We start from the raw sequence: 15,369 nt of genomic DNA, 5'->3' as shown, positions 1-15,369 counted from the left end.
TTTTTGAGAGAAAAAAAAGTGGATTTACTGGCGTCGATGAAAATCATGAATGAAACTGTACATTTTATACAGAATTATATGTTTTACGTCAGCTGCTTATGAACTGCTCGATATATTAGCCCATTGTTTTTCTCACGCCACTTCTGCATGCATTGCACATAGTTAAAAGAAAGAAAACCTGCACTTTACTGGGTGTCGATGAAAATCATGAATGAAACTGTACTTTTTATACAGAATTATAAGGTTTAGGCGGGTCAAACGTCATTCCAACGTAACGACTCGGCATCACCCCAATTTTTTTTCACCCGCCTCTTCTGCATGCAGTACACTTTGATAAAAGGCTTATTATGTGCCTCTTTTAAAAATACAATACAGATAAAACAAGAGAAAGGGAAAGAAATATGCTTACTTACGTGCTCAACGAAAAAATACAGGGTAGAAAAACCCACAAAAAAAGAGAGCAAAAAGGCTAAAAAATGATCCGTGTGCAGAAAATTGCAGCGTTTTTAAAAAAACGTTTGTGTTAAATATTGTTTTAAATGGAGTAAAACAGCAAAAGATGGTTATTTCCGGTTATTTCGGGGCAATTCGTGATTCAGACAGAGTGAATCGAGTGAATGACGTCGGAGTCGACGTTGGCGCCGGCGACGAGGCCTCGGCCAATAGGAGCCGAGGCAGGGCTCCCGGCCAATGGGAGGAACCGCCTAGGGGAGGAACGAACGTCTCTGAAACATCACAAACTGCCATATGTAGCTGCCTGGTTTAAGAAAGATTGGACTCTTTGACTGATGATTCCCACCCTTTATTCGAATGTCCGTCATCACAGATAAAGGCACCGTCGAACAACGTCTCTGGAACGAACGTCTCTGAAACATCACAAACTGCCATATACTTAGCAAATATTGCTAATATGAATAATTGATGTGAGTAAGTGAGTGAGTGAGGTTGCAATTGGCATTGCACTTGAGATTGACATATATACATATATATATATTGTACAACTGGGCATGCGCAAAGGCGCTACTGGGCATGCGCAAAAACAGAGAAAAATGCGCGGTGGGGATGCTAAAGCTTCGCCATCGTTCTTCTCTGTTTTCGCGCATGCGCATTAGTGCCTTCGCGCATGCCCAGTCGCACAAACGCGGTACAAACGAGACACCATCAAAGCGTAGGATCGAATCCCGACCGAAGCACAAATATTAAACATTATATTACACACTATTATATTCATATTATGCCTATTTCATGTGTATACATAAAAGTAACATGCCGTGCGTTATTTGTTTCACCTTTTTCTGCATAGATATTAAAATCTGTTGTGTTAAACATTATATTGTATTTATATTGTTTATGTTAAATAATATACTGTATTCATATTGTTTCCCCTTTTTATATTGTTTCACCCTTTTCTGCATAGATATATTGTATTTATATTGTTTCACCTTTTTCTGCATATATATAAAAATTTGTTATGTTAAACATTATATTACATTTATATTATGTCAATAATTTTATTTCAATGTATAAATAAAAGTTACATGCCGTGTATTATTCGTTTCACCTTTTTCTTCAGTAAAAAAAATATCAATTAAATATCAGTAGTTGTTGTTGTTGTTGTAGTTGTTGTTGATGATGATGATGTATAGATGCAGAAAACACCAAACACAGCAGCAGTAGACTACAGTGTGAAATAGATTATTTATTTCAAACTACAATACAATAAAACATGATGATTTTGATGATGATGATGATGATAATAATAATACAAATAGAGCATCAGAGCAGACACATGGCATAAATGTTCTGGGGCGAGATGCAGAACAGTGGTATTGATGCAGAACAGTGGCACAAGGCTTCATTCCTCTTATTTTAAACCACATCAATCACAGCAGACAGACGCATAGTATAAGGGCTCATTACAGACATGCATGGATAAATAATGCAGCAGCATACAGTGTGAAGTACCAACGCGGCGGCAACAGAGCCAGTGGCAACTGGACGTAACTCCAAAGACAGTGACCACATTATTGAACATACCCACATGTCCAAAAGGCCTATATAACTTGTCAGCGCATAAAATCAGAACAGCACAAATGCATGACAATGTGTTATACAGGTGTGAATGTGTTATACAGGTGTGAATGGGACAGACAATGTTTTCTTTTCTTTTTCTTAAGCCATATGATAGGCAGCATACACACACAGTATAGGCCTATATAACTTGTCAGTGCAAAGAATCAGAATAGTACAAAGGCATGGCAATGTTATACAGGTGTGAATGGGATACACAATGTTTTTTTTGCTGTAGAAAAGTTGTGGCAGGTGTGGACCGGTGTTTGTAGGAAGCCTCCACACCGCGGCAAGGTCCCGGTCCTTGTGGAGGGTAAAGTCAATGTCTTTAAAAAACAAACAAACAAACACTGAAACAACTATATACACCTGCCCCAGCGAGAATGCGAAATCAGTCCGGGGCTCGACCCTGGTCCTTCATCTCCCTCAGCCAGTCCTCCACACTCTTACCCGCTGCGGCGGCAGAGCAAAAATGTACATTGCCGTAGCGGGTGTGTCCGGTCTCCCTCCGCTTTGGCTGGCCGCATCTCCTGCACTTTTGTTCTTGTGGCACGCCGGCCCGGGCAGCGACGACTGTTCCTGCCGCTGCCCTCTGCTCAGCCCTCTTCCTCCTCAGCCATTCAGTTTTGTACGCAGAGCGAGGCTGAGGAGGGGGAGCAGGAGGTGGTGCAGGCAGCCGAGGGCCGGCGTGATGTGCGGCGGCCAGCGGCAGAGGGAGGACGTGTGGGGCTGGCGTTGTCCGAGGGAGCGTTGGGATGGGGAGCACCCTCACACTCTGCTGGGGCAGTGAGAGGTCCAGAAAGAGAGGCTGTGTTGCCGGAAAAGGTCCTGTTGCAGCTGCAGCAGCCGGTGGTATGGCCAGGACAACAGCTGAGGGGGCAGGCGGTAAAGGCGCCAGTGGGCGCACTGGCGCTGGCAGAACAGGCACCGGTGCTGCCACGGCCGGTGCTGCTGCCAGAGGTCCCGCCGCCCTTGGCGCTGCTGTCCTCGCCTGGCCTGTTGCTGCTGCCGGAGAACGATCCACCGCTGTTGCTGGGCACGGCGCCGAACCCGCTGCCGCTGCCGCTGGTGGTCGTCCCTCTGCTGCAACGCCTGAAGCTAGCACAGTCCTCTCCTTCTCCCGCTGCATCCTGGTGAACCTGAAAACGGATTTCAACGTAGTGTTTTAGTTACATGTACAATTTTGAGAGCATGCCATTCAAGCATGTCATTACCATAACATCAAAAGCATCAAACATACCACAGCGAGAGGGTCCTGGCGTTCAGCTCAAAGAGCTGTATGGGCGCCCGAGCCATCAGCCTCTGGTGGCCCAGCACAAGGTCCCGGATGTGCTGGTACCGAAGCAGTATGCTGTCCCACCGCGACCTCCGGGCACCGCGCGCACGGCTGCCCGAGGGGATCAAGCGGCAGAGCTGGGTGCATACTGCCTCTACCAGCCGGCTTGCGCTGGGACTGCTGGCAGGTCCAGAGGTCTCTCCGACCAGGCAGCTGTGGACAATGGACAAAAACAATGACAGATATGAGCATGATAATGGGCAACATTACATAAAGCAGCTTGTTTGTACACCAGGGAAATGTATGATGGAAGCGTAGCCTTACCGTCTCAAGCTTTCCACACCAGGTATACTGGGGCGGCTTGGCTTGGCTGCCATGAAGCGCCCCTGAGCTGGCCTGTCCCTGTAGCGGGGAGGGTAAACCACTCGGGCCCTGTCGTACGGTGACAGGGCCTCGTAGAGCCTGATAAGCTCGTCTACCCTCCCCTCTGGCAAGGCCGGGTCGTGACGCAACCCCACCAAGGCCGTGGCCAACTGGACCACGGCCAGGTACCCCGGCTGGTCATCCGGTCCTCTGTAGTCCTGCAGACACACAAGAAGAGATGGAAAACAATAAGTCAGGTGGATGGAACAGAGCGAGCGCAGTTTTTGGTGATGCGAGATGCACTGCAGTCGCAGACCACAAAGAGGTGGCGTGCTTACCTCAGCAGCCTGCTGAGGCTCTGGCGAGGACCGGCCGGGGGAGTGGGGTGCGGGCTCGGGGGCACCGGTCGGACTGGATGGCTCGGGCGCGGGTGCGTCAGCCGGTCGCCCTGACCGCGGGTCCGTCTGAGGAGCTGGGAACTCGCCAGGCACGTGCAGGGTGAGGTCCTCCACCTCCTGCGGGCCGTCGGCGAGCTCGTCATCCTCGACGAGTTGGGGAACGTCCCCCCCCGCGTCCGGAATGTCAGGGTCCAAGCTGACGTCCTGCAGCACTCTGCCCGTCTGGGAGTACAGGTACTCGATGCCGATGAGTTCCCCTGAAGTACAACAACACAAATCGCATCAGTCAGTCTGGTACAAATATCATTCAGTGTGGACACGTGTAAGCGCGGTGGCTTGAGTGTTCTTACCCGTGTACTCCCTGGGCTTGGTGTAATCCTTGACCACACTCGTGCCAAGCACCCTTTGGCTGAGCTGGTCAAGGGAGTGCTGCAGGGGGCCATTGTAGGAGCGGAGCAGCGGCCGTCCCTCCTGTGCCACGGACGCCGCCCTGTCGGCGTTCCACCGCGTCAACCCCTCCAGGAGAAATGCCTGGAAGTGCCAGGGATTGGCACTTTCTCCTGAGGAGGAACACAGATCTGTTTAGCAGTTTATTCAGTGCACACAATGTGAATGACAGCGAGTCGATGACAGTGAAAGATTGACATGACAGTGAAGCATGTGAAACATACCTGGAATGAAGCGGTTGAGATGCAGGTGGAACGACTCCAGGGACGTGGAGCCTCGTGCACAACGGTACACCGGCAGGCTGATCCCCCCCTTGGTCACCCTGCCGGTCTCAGTGTACAGCTCCACGCCCGGCGGGTCCTGGATGCAATGGAGGTGGCGCCGCTGCTCCGTCCAGATCTTCTGGATGCGGTCTTGGTCCAGCAGGGAAATCCCCATGGTGTCTCGTCCGTTGGCACCGCCGAAGGTTTCCAGGAGGTCACCGATCAGCCGCTCCGTCTCCGCCGCTCCACGCGTGCGGCGACGGCAATGGAGAGCCATATTCTTGCGGCTGACGTGCCTCCACACTCCGGCGTCGGACGAGAAGGTCATCCCCTGCGCCTCAAGCATCCTCTTCTTCGCCTTGAGCAACCGGGCTGCGTCCTCTGGGTCCCACAGGAAGATGCACGAAGACAGCTGCTGCAGGAAGGGTTTATACAGCTGGTGGCTCTCGGTGGTGACACCTGTTATGGAAAAATGCATGTTACATCAAGTTATGGAACCATGATGTCTCTTACTGTGATGCTGTTTGTTTAATTATTGTTTTTGCCACAACGCACCTGACGCGAACCGCCGCATCAGGTGCCAGATGTCCAGCCGGACCACCAGCTTGTCCCACTTCCCGAACATGTCAGCTGTCTTGGATCCCCCGTGGGACGAACAACAGTCCCGGTCGACGTAGAGGAGCTGAGGCGGCTCCACCCCAGCGTCCCGATACCGCCGCATTAACCCCGCAGCCATGGACAACAGGCCGGCACCCACGGCGTCCGTGAGCACGGACATGAGCACCTGTCCGTGCTCGTTGCCGACGTTCGTTGCCCACGCTGCGGTCTGGGCGGCAGCACCGGCGAGCTTCCGGGTCACCTGTTTGAAAGAATAAAGCATCTCAGTAAGGCTGCACGCACATAGCCAGAGCGTGATACTCCGCACCACATTTATATACATATATATTTATACATACATAGCACCACATTTACCTTCTTGGTCGAATCCATCTTCAAGACCGTTCCGAAGACGGAGGTGACCCGGGCCTTCACGTCCTCCAGGCGGGAGAGGATGTCGTGGCAGTACACCATTAACAGCCACGCGTACTGGGGCACGGGTGGCGGTTTTGGTGGTGGGGTGCACATGCGCACGACACCTCGCGACGTGAAGGGCTCCATGACGCTGAGGTAGTGTATGGACCGCCGCATCCAGGCCTCTGTGTGTGCCTCACAGAGTTTTTTGTACAGCTGCGTGGCGCTGTTCCCCCGAGTACGCTCACGCAGCTGGATGATTACCCGCCGGTCGCAGGCGAGCCTACAGAGAGGAGCACATCATGTGTTACAGAAGAGCCACACACAGACACACTGTGACAGTGTTCAGACAGGTACTTACTTGTAGGTGAGGATTGCCGGCAAGAGGGCGCAACACACAGACACACTGTGACAGTGGTCAGACAGCTACTTACTTGTAGGTGAGGATTGCCGGGAAGAGGGCGCCACAAACAGACATACTGTGACAGTGTTCAGACAGCTACTTACTTGTAGGTGAGGATTGCCGGGAAGAGGGCGCGATGCCCCTCTCCCAGCTGACCCACGACCTCCTGCGACCAGGCAGCTACCTTCCTCTTACACCGACGGCACTCCAGGTACTCGGTGGCCATCAAGTACCAGCCGTCGATGTCCAGGACCCTCCGGATGGTCCTGTAGAGCCCACACTTGGTGAGGGCCCTATTACAGCATGTCGGCCGGACGCCCCACAGACGCAGGGGCGTCCAGAGGAACAGCCGACACGCGAAGAAGGCAGCTGGTGAGGCGGATGGCTGAGTGTAACTCGGCCGGGGCTGAGGGGGGTCCCACCACAGCTTGAGGTCTGTGGTGAGTTTGGTCCTCCCCTCGCTGTCTGTCTTGAACAGCTCCCGGCCGATCCACTCCTGCTCTTCCACGGTGAGAGCTGTCCGCCAGCTCTCAGGCAACCGGGACTGTGAGGGAAAAAAACAACACAAACAAACACACTGTAAGGAGGCTGAGAGGAGGTGCTGCATGCAGTTTGACAGTCAACTTCACTGAGTTGTGCCGTCCATGAGTACGGGCACGGTGTGTGTGTGTGTGTGTGTGTGTGTGTGTGTCTGTGTTTGTGTTTGTACCTCAGCCGAAGCAGGAGTGGGCGTTGCGGGCTGCTCCACTTTCCTCTCCTTCCTCTTCCTCTTCTCCGGCGCTGGTGCCAGGGTGGCCTCCCCAGATGGCGTCTCCTCCACGGAGACGCGACGGGGCTCCTCCCTGGTCAACGCCGGAGCCCGAGCCGGAACCGCGAGCGTAGGTGGAGCAGCCGCAACTCGAGGTGGTGGCGGTGGGGGAGGGATGGAGGACAACGCCGGAGGAGGTGGAGATGGAGGCCTCACCACCAGCGGGAGAGTCTGAAGGACCTGTACGTGAGCTTCAGACACATTCACACACAACAAAATGGCATCAGCACAATGATAGTCATGGGGCAACACACAGGCAGGCAAGACTAAGTGAGTCTGAGTGTTAATGACGTGCAGCATGCCAGTGATTAGATGACGTGCAGAATGCAAGTAATTAGATGACGTACAGCATGCCAGTGATGGGGCAGATGGTTTAGTGCTACAAGGTGAATGTCAAGAGATGCAGCAGGGCCAAGGGAAGTAGACATGTGAAGGTGGTTAAGCAAATCTACATTGCCACTACGTTCTACACATCTACCACCGACAAAGACGGCTACATTACCTGCCAAACCTACCTTTGGTCTTCAAGCATCAGCTGTAGAGACCAGTAAATGAAACCATTACAGTTAATACAAAAATACCGCCAGAAGAATATATATTGAGGGCAAATGTTACAGTGTGACGTGTCCAGTGTGGTGCCAGTTACCCGTTTCTAAGTCAGTGGCCATCTGGACCAGATCCTCGTCCGTCACCTCTGTGGGGGGGGGGGGCGGCGGCGGAACCGAGGGGCACTGGTCTCTGACGGATGTAGACACCGCTGTGGGGTGGGAGGGCAATGGTTAGTTAATCCTGTACACTGAACCACTGTTGTGTTAAAGAGAAAGAAAGAGATCTACCTGGAACTGCAGGCCGTGCTGGTGTGGTCATCAGCTTCCTGACCTTGGCCTGCAGCTCACCTGGGGCCATTGGACGCCTTCCCAGTAGGGCCGAGAACATGGGAGCGATCGGCTTGCGCGGCGGCAGCGCGGTGGAAGCAGCGGCCTTGCTGGGGCCACTGCTGGTGGTGGGGGTGCTGCTGCTGCTGCTGCTGCTGCTGCTGGTGGGAGGTGGGGGGGTAGCAGCCACCTCTGCCGACCGCTCCTTGTCTCGGCCCAGGATGTACTTCCTGGCGGCGTCCATCGAGGTCCCAGGCTGCGGTGTCTTCCGCCGTAGCCACTTGACAAAGCTGCAAGACAATGATCAAAGATTAACACGCATATCAACAAGTCACAGCACCCTGTCGACAGTTCACTGCCCTTCACCACAACAGGACTTACTTCTGGTGCTGCTTCTCCTTGGAGTCGTACAGGTCCTTCAGGGTGGCCTCCTTGTAGTCCCCAAAGCCAACAAGCGCCTCGCCCTCACACCCGGGCTGAGTGGCGCGAGCCCGGGCCTCCTCGTGCACCCGGTGGTAACGCAGCTGCTCAGCAAAAGCAGGGTGGGCGCACGAGTACCGGGCGAGTGCGTCCTTGTTGGCCATAAGGGGGCTGTCGGAGGCACTTTTCTCCCGCTCCCGCTGGTGGCTGGCAACCAACTGCGTGGTGTAGCCCACGTCGTTCTCCAGGAGCCAACGGAAAGTTTGACCCTGGTACTTGCCAAACTGGATGCTGTGGCATCTCTGCACAGAACAGTAATGCCATGTGTCTGCTCTGATGCTTAAAGGGGTGGTAAAACACGATTTCACTTTTCTAACTGTGAAATGTTGCTGTTTGAGCATAAACAACATCTGCAAAGTTACAATGCTCAAAGTTCAAAGCAAAGGGAGTTATTTGCTTTTAAAGAAAAGGACTACAACAAACGGCTGGTAGGGACTACACGACATTCCTCCCAGGTTAGTGACATCAGCAACCCTAAAATGTACATAAACCCCGCCCCCGGGACACGCAGTCCATGTTGAGAAGAGGAAAAGTTGTTTTATAAGAAGAACATTTGTGAGTCAGCTCAAACTTTAGCATCCTTCTTTTCACATGCAATAAAAAGTCACTCTGTGTGCATCTCACAACAGTTCCTATAGGAGCGATTTATAGATTATCATGACAGAATTATGCTAATTGAAGATAGTTAACTCCACATCAGAAACATAAATTCATCAACTAACCATTCAGAGACGTCCTGTTGCATTCTACATGTTGTCACTTCTTCTTGAGTCTCTCCATCTTTGTCTGACTCTGTTTTATACCCCCCTGGTTTTTTTAAATTGTAAACATGGTTACTCACAGCTGATGTAGCCAGCGCATTTATTTATTAATTTCGAACGGTAAACAGTCAGATTCACCAGAACTCCTTTACTAGGTGTCCTCTGTCACTTTTTAACGGACATCCTGCAGCCAGAATCGAGTACTCACCCAGACCATGGTATAATAGAATGCTAATGCATAATTTAAATACATAAAAAAGCTCCACAAATAAAATAAATGGGCAAGACAATTAGCATGATCTTCATGAAGACAAATAAATGTTCTATAAATGTCATTAAGGACTGTTAACATGGCCTTTGTGAAGGCAGATTAACATTCTAAAATAAAGAACAGTCTTTTATGACTGTTTAATGACCCTCATGGGAGAAAATAAGTGTTCTAAAATAAAGAACAAGCATTTAAGACTATTAACATGGCCTTAACTGTGGGATCCCTATATACCCTTTGTTTAATTAAAATCTGTACAAGTACAACAAATATGTATAAATGTAATAATACATACGTACATATATTAATTATATATATAGGTCAGACATGGCCTATTTTAACAGAGAAGCATTCTGAAATAAAGAAGGACTGTTTCGTGGTTTTTATGAGGGCAAATAAATGTGCAAAAGTAAAAAACTATAATTTAGGGAAATTTACATGACTCATGAAGGCAGGTAAACCCTAAATTAGGTTTTGATATATATTAACATGGCATTTATTGAGGGCACATAAATGTTCTCAAATAAAAGAACAATCGTTAAATGTTCTAAAATAAATAATCATTATTAAGGACAATTTATATGACCGTTATGAAGGCAGATAAACCTTTTGAAATAAAGAACAATCACTTTGGAATAATTACATGCTCTTTATTAAATGCAATTAAATATTCCTTAATAATAAGAAACAGGACATTTACAATATTTACACAAATAACTATTTACAGTGAAGCATTTCTCCTCTCCTGCAGCCACTCTTCTACAGTCTTTCCCTCTGCTGTGGCACAGAAGAAGAAGCTGCCCACCCTGGTGTGCCCAAACTCTTTTTTTCTGGGCTGCCCACATCGACTGCATGTGTAATCTTTTCTTTCACGTTGCTGTGGAGGGGGCAGCCCTTGCTTCTGGGCTAAAAACTCTTCTGCCTTTCTCTTCCTCCACAAAGTTGTTCTGCTCAAAGATGGAGCAGAGAGTGACGCCGGCAGTGGAGCAGAGAGCGATGCTACCGGTGGAGCAGAGAGTGACGCCGGCGGTGGAGCAGAGAGAGATGCTACCGGTGGAGCAGAGAGTGACGCCAGCGGTGGAGCAGAGAGCGATGCTACCGGTGGAGCAGAGAGTGACGCCGGCGGTGGAGCAGAGAGCGATGCTACCGGTGGAGCAGAGAGTGACGCCGGCGGTGGAGCAGAGAGAGACGCTGGCGGTGGAGCAGACAGGGCGGGTGCTGATGCGGGGGGAGGATGTCGCTGATTGAGTGCTGATTGAGGTGCAGCGGGCACTGACGTCTTCTGTTTGGCTACAGGAAGAAGGGTGTTAGACACCATGCGGATCTGAGGCAAGGGCACACTCAGAGCCAGCACGTCTGCTTCCAGCTTCTTCCAGTAGTTGTTGTACCTGTTTAAAATGGCACAATTAATAGGATGAACAGAATATGAGAATTGTAAAATTCCTTTTATAGCTGGCTTTAAAAAGAAACTACTTACCAGACAGAAAGCGTCCGCTGATTGACCTCAAACAGCTGAATCCTTGCCCGTCCCCTCAGTGCTGGGCAGTTCCCCACCAGCCTCCGTATGGCCTGGTAGTCGTGTAGAACGGCAGCCCAGCGGTTCAATGAAACTCCCCACTTCACCTTCCCCGCTGGATGAATGGAGGAAAGCTCCAGACATACTGCCTCTACAATTCGACTAATATTGGGCCATTGCGCAGGGCCCGACCCCTGCCCCAGCACACACCTGTAAAATAAAATAGGGAATTATAAAGCATATAGTCATTTACATTATTAAAGCTCTGTGTGCAAATATTTAACTTACCGCTTCAGGCTCTCCTTTCCATGACAGGTGGAGGTTTTGGAGTGGGTGGCCTTAAACCTGCCTTGTAAGAGTCTCCCCTTGTGTCTCGTCGGATAGGAAACACCTTTTTTGTCACTGTCCGGCAGTCTGTCCCACAGCCGAACAATGTCAGTGGCTTCCCTATCTGAGACACAAGGCTTTTCTCTCAGCTCGACGAGGTACCTGGCCAGGTCCACCACTCTGTCAAAACCTGGTGTCCCGTCTGGTCCTCTGCACACCTAACAAGAAGAAAGAAGAAATTAGTGGATGGATAAAAAAAGTCCTCCATATGATGGCATGGCAAGGGATGCCTGCATGCATACATACATCTTCTTGGGGCTCAGGAGGCAGGTCCTGGGAGGACTGAGAGGGTGAGGCTGAATCCTGAGACAAGCGTACAGCTTCCTGGGTGGACACTAAGGAAAGAGGGGAGATGGTGTGGTCCTGCTCCTCTGCCTCATCCCCAAATCCCTCATCTTCTGCCTCCCCTAGGTCATCTGGGATTCTATCTGGGGCATCTGGGTCCCGCCCAAAGTCCTCCCTGAACTCCCAGGACTGCTGCGAGCACAGGTACTCCACCCCGATGAGCTCGCCTGACAAAACAAAATTAAATTGAAAACAAGGTTTTAAAACCGACACCTGTGCATTACAAAGAAAACAACAAAGCATGGCATTATAGACACATACCCGTGTACTGTCCTGGCTTTGAATGGTCTTGTACAAGACTACAGCCAAGAAGACGCTGACTGAGCTCATTGAGGCTGTGCTGGAGCGAGGCACTGTAGCAGCGCAGGGACGACGGGCCCTCATCCATTACGGTAGCAGCAGCAGCAGCAGCAGCGCGGTCCTCGTTCCACCGCTCCAAACCCTCAAGCAGATAAGCCTGGAAATTTTCCAGGTTAGCGCTCGTTCCTGATAAAAAAAAAAGGAAACATTAACACTAATTTATAATTACAAAAGAGATAAAAACAGACAATCACAAAAAAAAACATTGAGGTGGATGTGTGTAATCTCACCGGGTATGAAGCGGTTGAGGTGGTTGTGGAAGGACTCCAGGGAAGTGAAACCCCTAGCGCAGCGGTAGACAGGAAGTGTGAGCCCTCCCCTTGTCATACTTCCTGTCTGGGTGTACAGCTGCACACCAGGGGGGTCCTGGATGCAGGGAAGATGGCGTCTTTGCGTGTCCCATATGACGTCCATCCTCTCCTGGTCCACCAAGGGGATGCCCATGGTTTCCCTGGCGTCCTTGAAGGCCTCCAGCAACGTACAGATTAGCTGCTCTGTCTCCTCCACGCCACGTGTGCAGCGTCGACAGTGCAGCGCCAACTGTCTGGAGGTGAGCCTGCTGGTTAGCTGGTCATCAGTGAGGCCTCTGATGCCATGCTGTTGCTCTAGCTCCCTCATTTTGGCCTCCCTCAGCAGAGCCACATCTCCCTCGTCCCAGACGAAAATGCAGGCAGAGAGCTTCGCCATGAACAGACCGTAGAGCGGGTGGCTGTCAGTGTGCAGACCAGCGGCGAAGCGCCGCATGAAGTGCCACACATCGAGACGTACCACCACATCACTCCAGCCGCTGAACATGGCACCTGCTCTGGATGTGCCCACAGAAGAGCAGCAGTCTCTGTCCACATAAAGGAGCGTGGGGGGAGCGACACCAGCCGCCTCGTACCTCTTCACCAGGCCTGTGGTCATGGGCAGCAGTCCCTGACCCTCGTGTGAGGTGAGCACAGACATGAGGACCTGTCCGTGCTCATTGCCCACATTGGTGACCCAGGCTGCGGTCCCAGCTGCAGCTCCTGCCAGTTTTTTGGCCACCTGTTGTTGGAAAACAGAAAATTCAGTACAGATAACCTACGAATTTTTTATCTACACCTGTATATACACATTTGGGCCTTTGAAACTAATATTTGATTAATATGTTACCTTTTTTGTGGAGGCCATCTTCAGGATGGACCCAAAGACAGAGGTGACCCTGGCTTTGAGCTCACCATACCGGGACCGGATATCCTCTGCGTGGACAGAGAGGAGCCACTTGGCGGTTGGTACAGGCGGCTTGGGTGGTGGAGGTGAGATGGGCTGTGTGGTGGTGCCATGGAACCGGTGACACACAGAGAGATATTGCAGGGACCTCTCCATCCATTCCTCACTATGCTGTTCACACAGCTTGTGATACAGCATAGAGACGCTGTTGCCGAGAGATCGCTCCCTCATCAACTTTGCCACATGCATATCACAAGAGTTTATTAAAGTTCCTTTAAAGTGTTATCTTTTCCAGAGCAGAGGAAAGGTGCGATGTTTCCCATACAAAAAGATAAAAAAACTGTACAGACTTTGATATTGTTTTAAGACTGACATCTATCGAAGGTCAAGCAAGGCTCAATGGGGGGCCGTTAACACATCTTGAATAGAACCTCAGCTGTCAGGCTAGGTGTCTCAAGGTGTTGGAATGTTATTGTTCTGAGCTTGACACCTTTGAAAGGTCAAGCAAAGATCAATGGGGGTGGGTCGTTCACACATTCTGTATAGAACCTTGACTGGCAGACACAGTGTCGTGGGGAAAAACTACAGAAGCTTGTTTTGTGTACAAATTATTACATGTAATTAATTTTAAAAGTACTAAGAAAAATATTATTTTTAAGTAATTTAAGTTACATTATTACCATTACATCCTAGTTAACGGTGTAACATGTTAGTAGGTAATTGCACCTGCAGTAAGAATAATTTTCTCATGACTCACCGGTAAGTGAGGATAGCTAGGAACATCCTGCGGTGAGCCGGATCCAGCTGGTCCAGGACGTCATAGGACCACGCGGCGAGCTTCTTGTGGCAGCGCTGACACTCCAGGTACTCTGTTGCCAGAAAATACCAGCCGTGTAAATTCAGCACCCGCCTCACTGTCTTGTAGAGCCCACATGATGTCAGTCGCCGACCAGACCGTCTGCAGTCTGGCGAGCTGCAGATCAGCTTGTAGGACCACATTCTGTAGGGCATCCACAAACACAGCGGCCAGGTGAAGAACACGTCCGGCGATGCTGGAGGCTGATGATACTGCAGACGAGGCTGGGGAGGGTACCACCACATCTGCAGGTTATCTGTCAGCGCTGCCCTTCCACCCTGGCGTCGGAAGAGGGAGCGGCCGATCCACTCGTGTTGTTCTTTTGGAAGGGAGTGCTTCCAGGCCTCAGGGAGAACAACCTATAGGAACACAAAAATATGTCATGTATGAATAAAAACAAAATGAGTAAATTAATAATAATATATATATATATATATATATATATATATATATATATATATATATATATATATATGTGCAAACTTCTGGTGTGAAAACTGTACCTCAGAAGCCGCTGACACCAGCCTTTGAGCGGCTCTTTGCTCCAAGCGAGGTGAGCGGATCGGCGCTGAAGGTGGTGGTGCTGGTGTAAGTACTGTGAAGAACACATCATTTTAATTTTGTAATTAGTACTAATGATTTAATAATTTGAAGACATTTATGGTTACATAACAATACCATATGATGTTAGGAAATGTATTAGTGATCACATAAGATCAGGTGAGCATGCTTTTTCTACACACAAAAGAAAACAAAACACTCACACTGTGGCTCCACCTCCATGGCTGAAGCCAGCAGATCTTCATCTGTTGGCTCTGAGGGCAGAAAAATTACAATGTTATTCATAATTCCATTAGAACGTGCATAGAATTACACCACTTATAGATCTAAAAACTCACTGTGTGCTGTGGCTGGCTGGGAATGGGAGCTTTGGGTGGGAGGAGGAGAAGTCAGGCGTGAAGGGTGCGGGACAGCAGGCTGGGATGCAGAGGATGACTTTTTTTCCCTTTGCTGGTCCCTCAGCAAGATGTACTTTTTCAGGGCGTCCATCTTGCTGCCTGTATTGGTGCCCTTGTGCCGGATGAACTCCACATAACTACATAAGAAACACAATAGTTTACATGATAAGAGTAAAATAAATACAAAACAGCAATACAATAACAAGCAAGCAGAAGCACATATTACCTTTTCCTCTCCCTGTCCTTAGCCTCATAGAGCTCCTTGTAGGTGCTCTTCTTGTGGACCCCAAAGCCCACCAGACAGTCACCCTCACAGCCAGGTAACGTGC

The 15,369-nt window shown here is 50.1% G+C and overlaps 1 protein-coding gene across 1 annotated transcript; it reads right to left on the bottom strand.

Moving 5' to 3' along the window:
- Positions 1 to 10,052: 10,052 nt before the first annotated feature.
- LOC143736384 (uncharacterized) lies at positions 10,053 to 13,474 on the bottom strand. Its single transcript, XM_077227124.1, has 7 exons — positions 13,169 to 13,474; positions 12,262 to 13,060; positions 11,933 to 12,157; positions 11,573 to 11,838; positions 11,228 to 11,484; positions 10,901 to 11,149; positions 10,053 to 10,811 (listed from the first exon to the last, which is right to left on the bottom strand). Exons 1-7 carry the CDS (start codon positions 13,472 to 13,474, stop codon positions 10,145 to 10,147), a joined length of 2,769 nt encoding a protein of 922 aa, XP_077083239.1. The 3' UTR covers positions 10,053 to 10,144.
- Between the last annotated feature and the right edge of the window lie 1,895 nt (positions 13,475 to 15,369).

This window comes from Siphateles boraxobius, unplaced genomic scaffold (assembly GCF_051911475.1).
Source record: "Siphateles boraxobius isolate OS27281-9 unplaced genomic scaffold, OSU_SipBor_1 13, whole genome shotgun sequence".
Lineage (NCBI taxonomy): Eukaryota > Metazoa > Chordata > Actinopteri > Cypriniformes > Leuciscidae > Siphateles > Siphateles boraxobius.
Note: the sequence above shows the minus strand (reverse complement) of the source record. Positions and strands in the feature narration are given on the sequence as shown.

What these genes read in the sequence shown, in the direction of transcription:
- LOC143736384 (XM_077227124.1), bottom strand. Translation starts at nt 13,474, where the DNA reads ATGCATGTGGCAAAGTTGATGAGGGAGCGATCTCTCGGCAACAGCGTC. An exon ending in CCTCAACCGCTTCATACCCG is followed by an intron (nt 12,158 to 12,261) that starts GTGAGATTACAC and finishes TTTTTTTATCAG; the next exon opens with GAACGAGCGCTAACCTGGAA. An exon ending in GGAAAGGAGAGCCTGAAGCG is followed by an intron (nt 11,150 to 11,227) that starts GTAAGTTAAATA and finishes TTTATTTTACAG; the next exon opens with GTGTGTGCTGGGGCAGGGGT.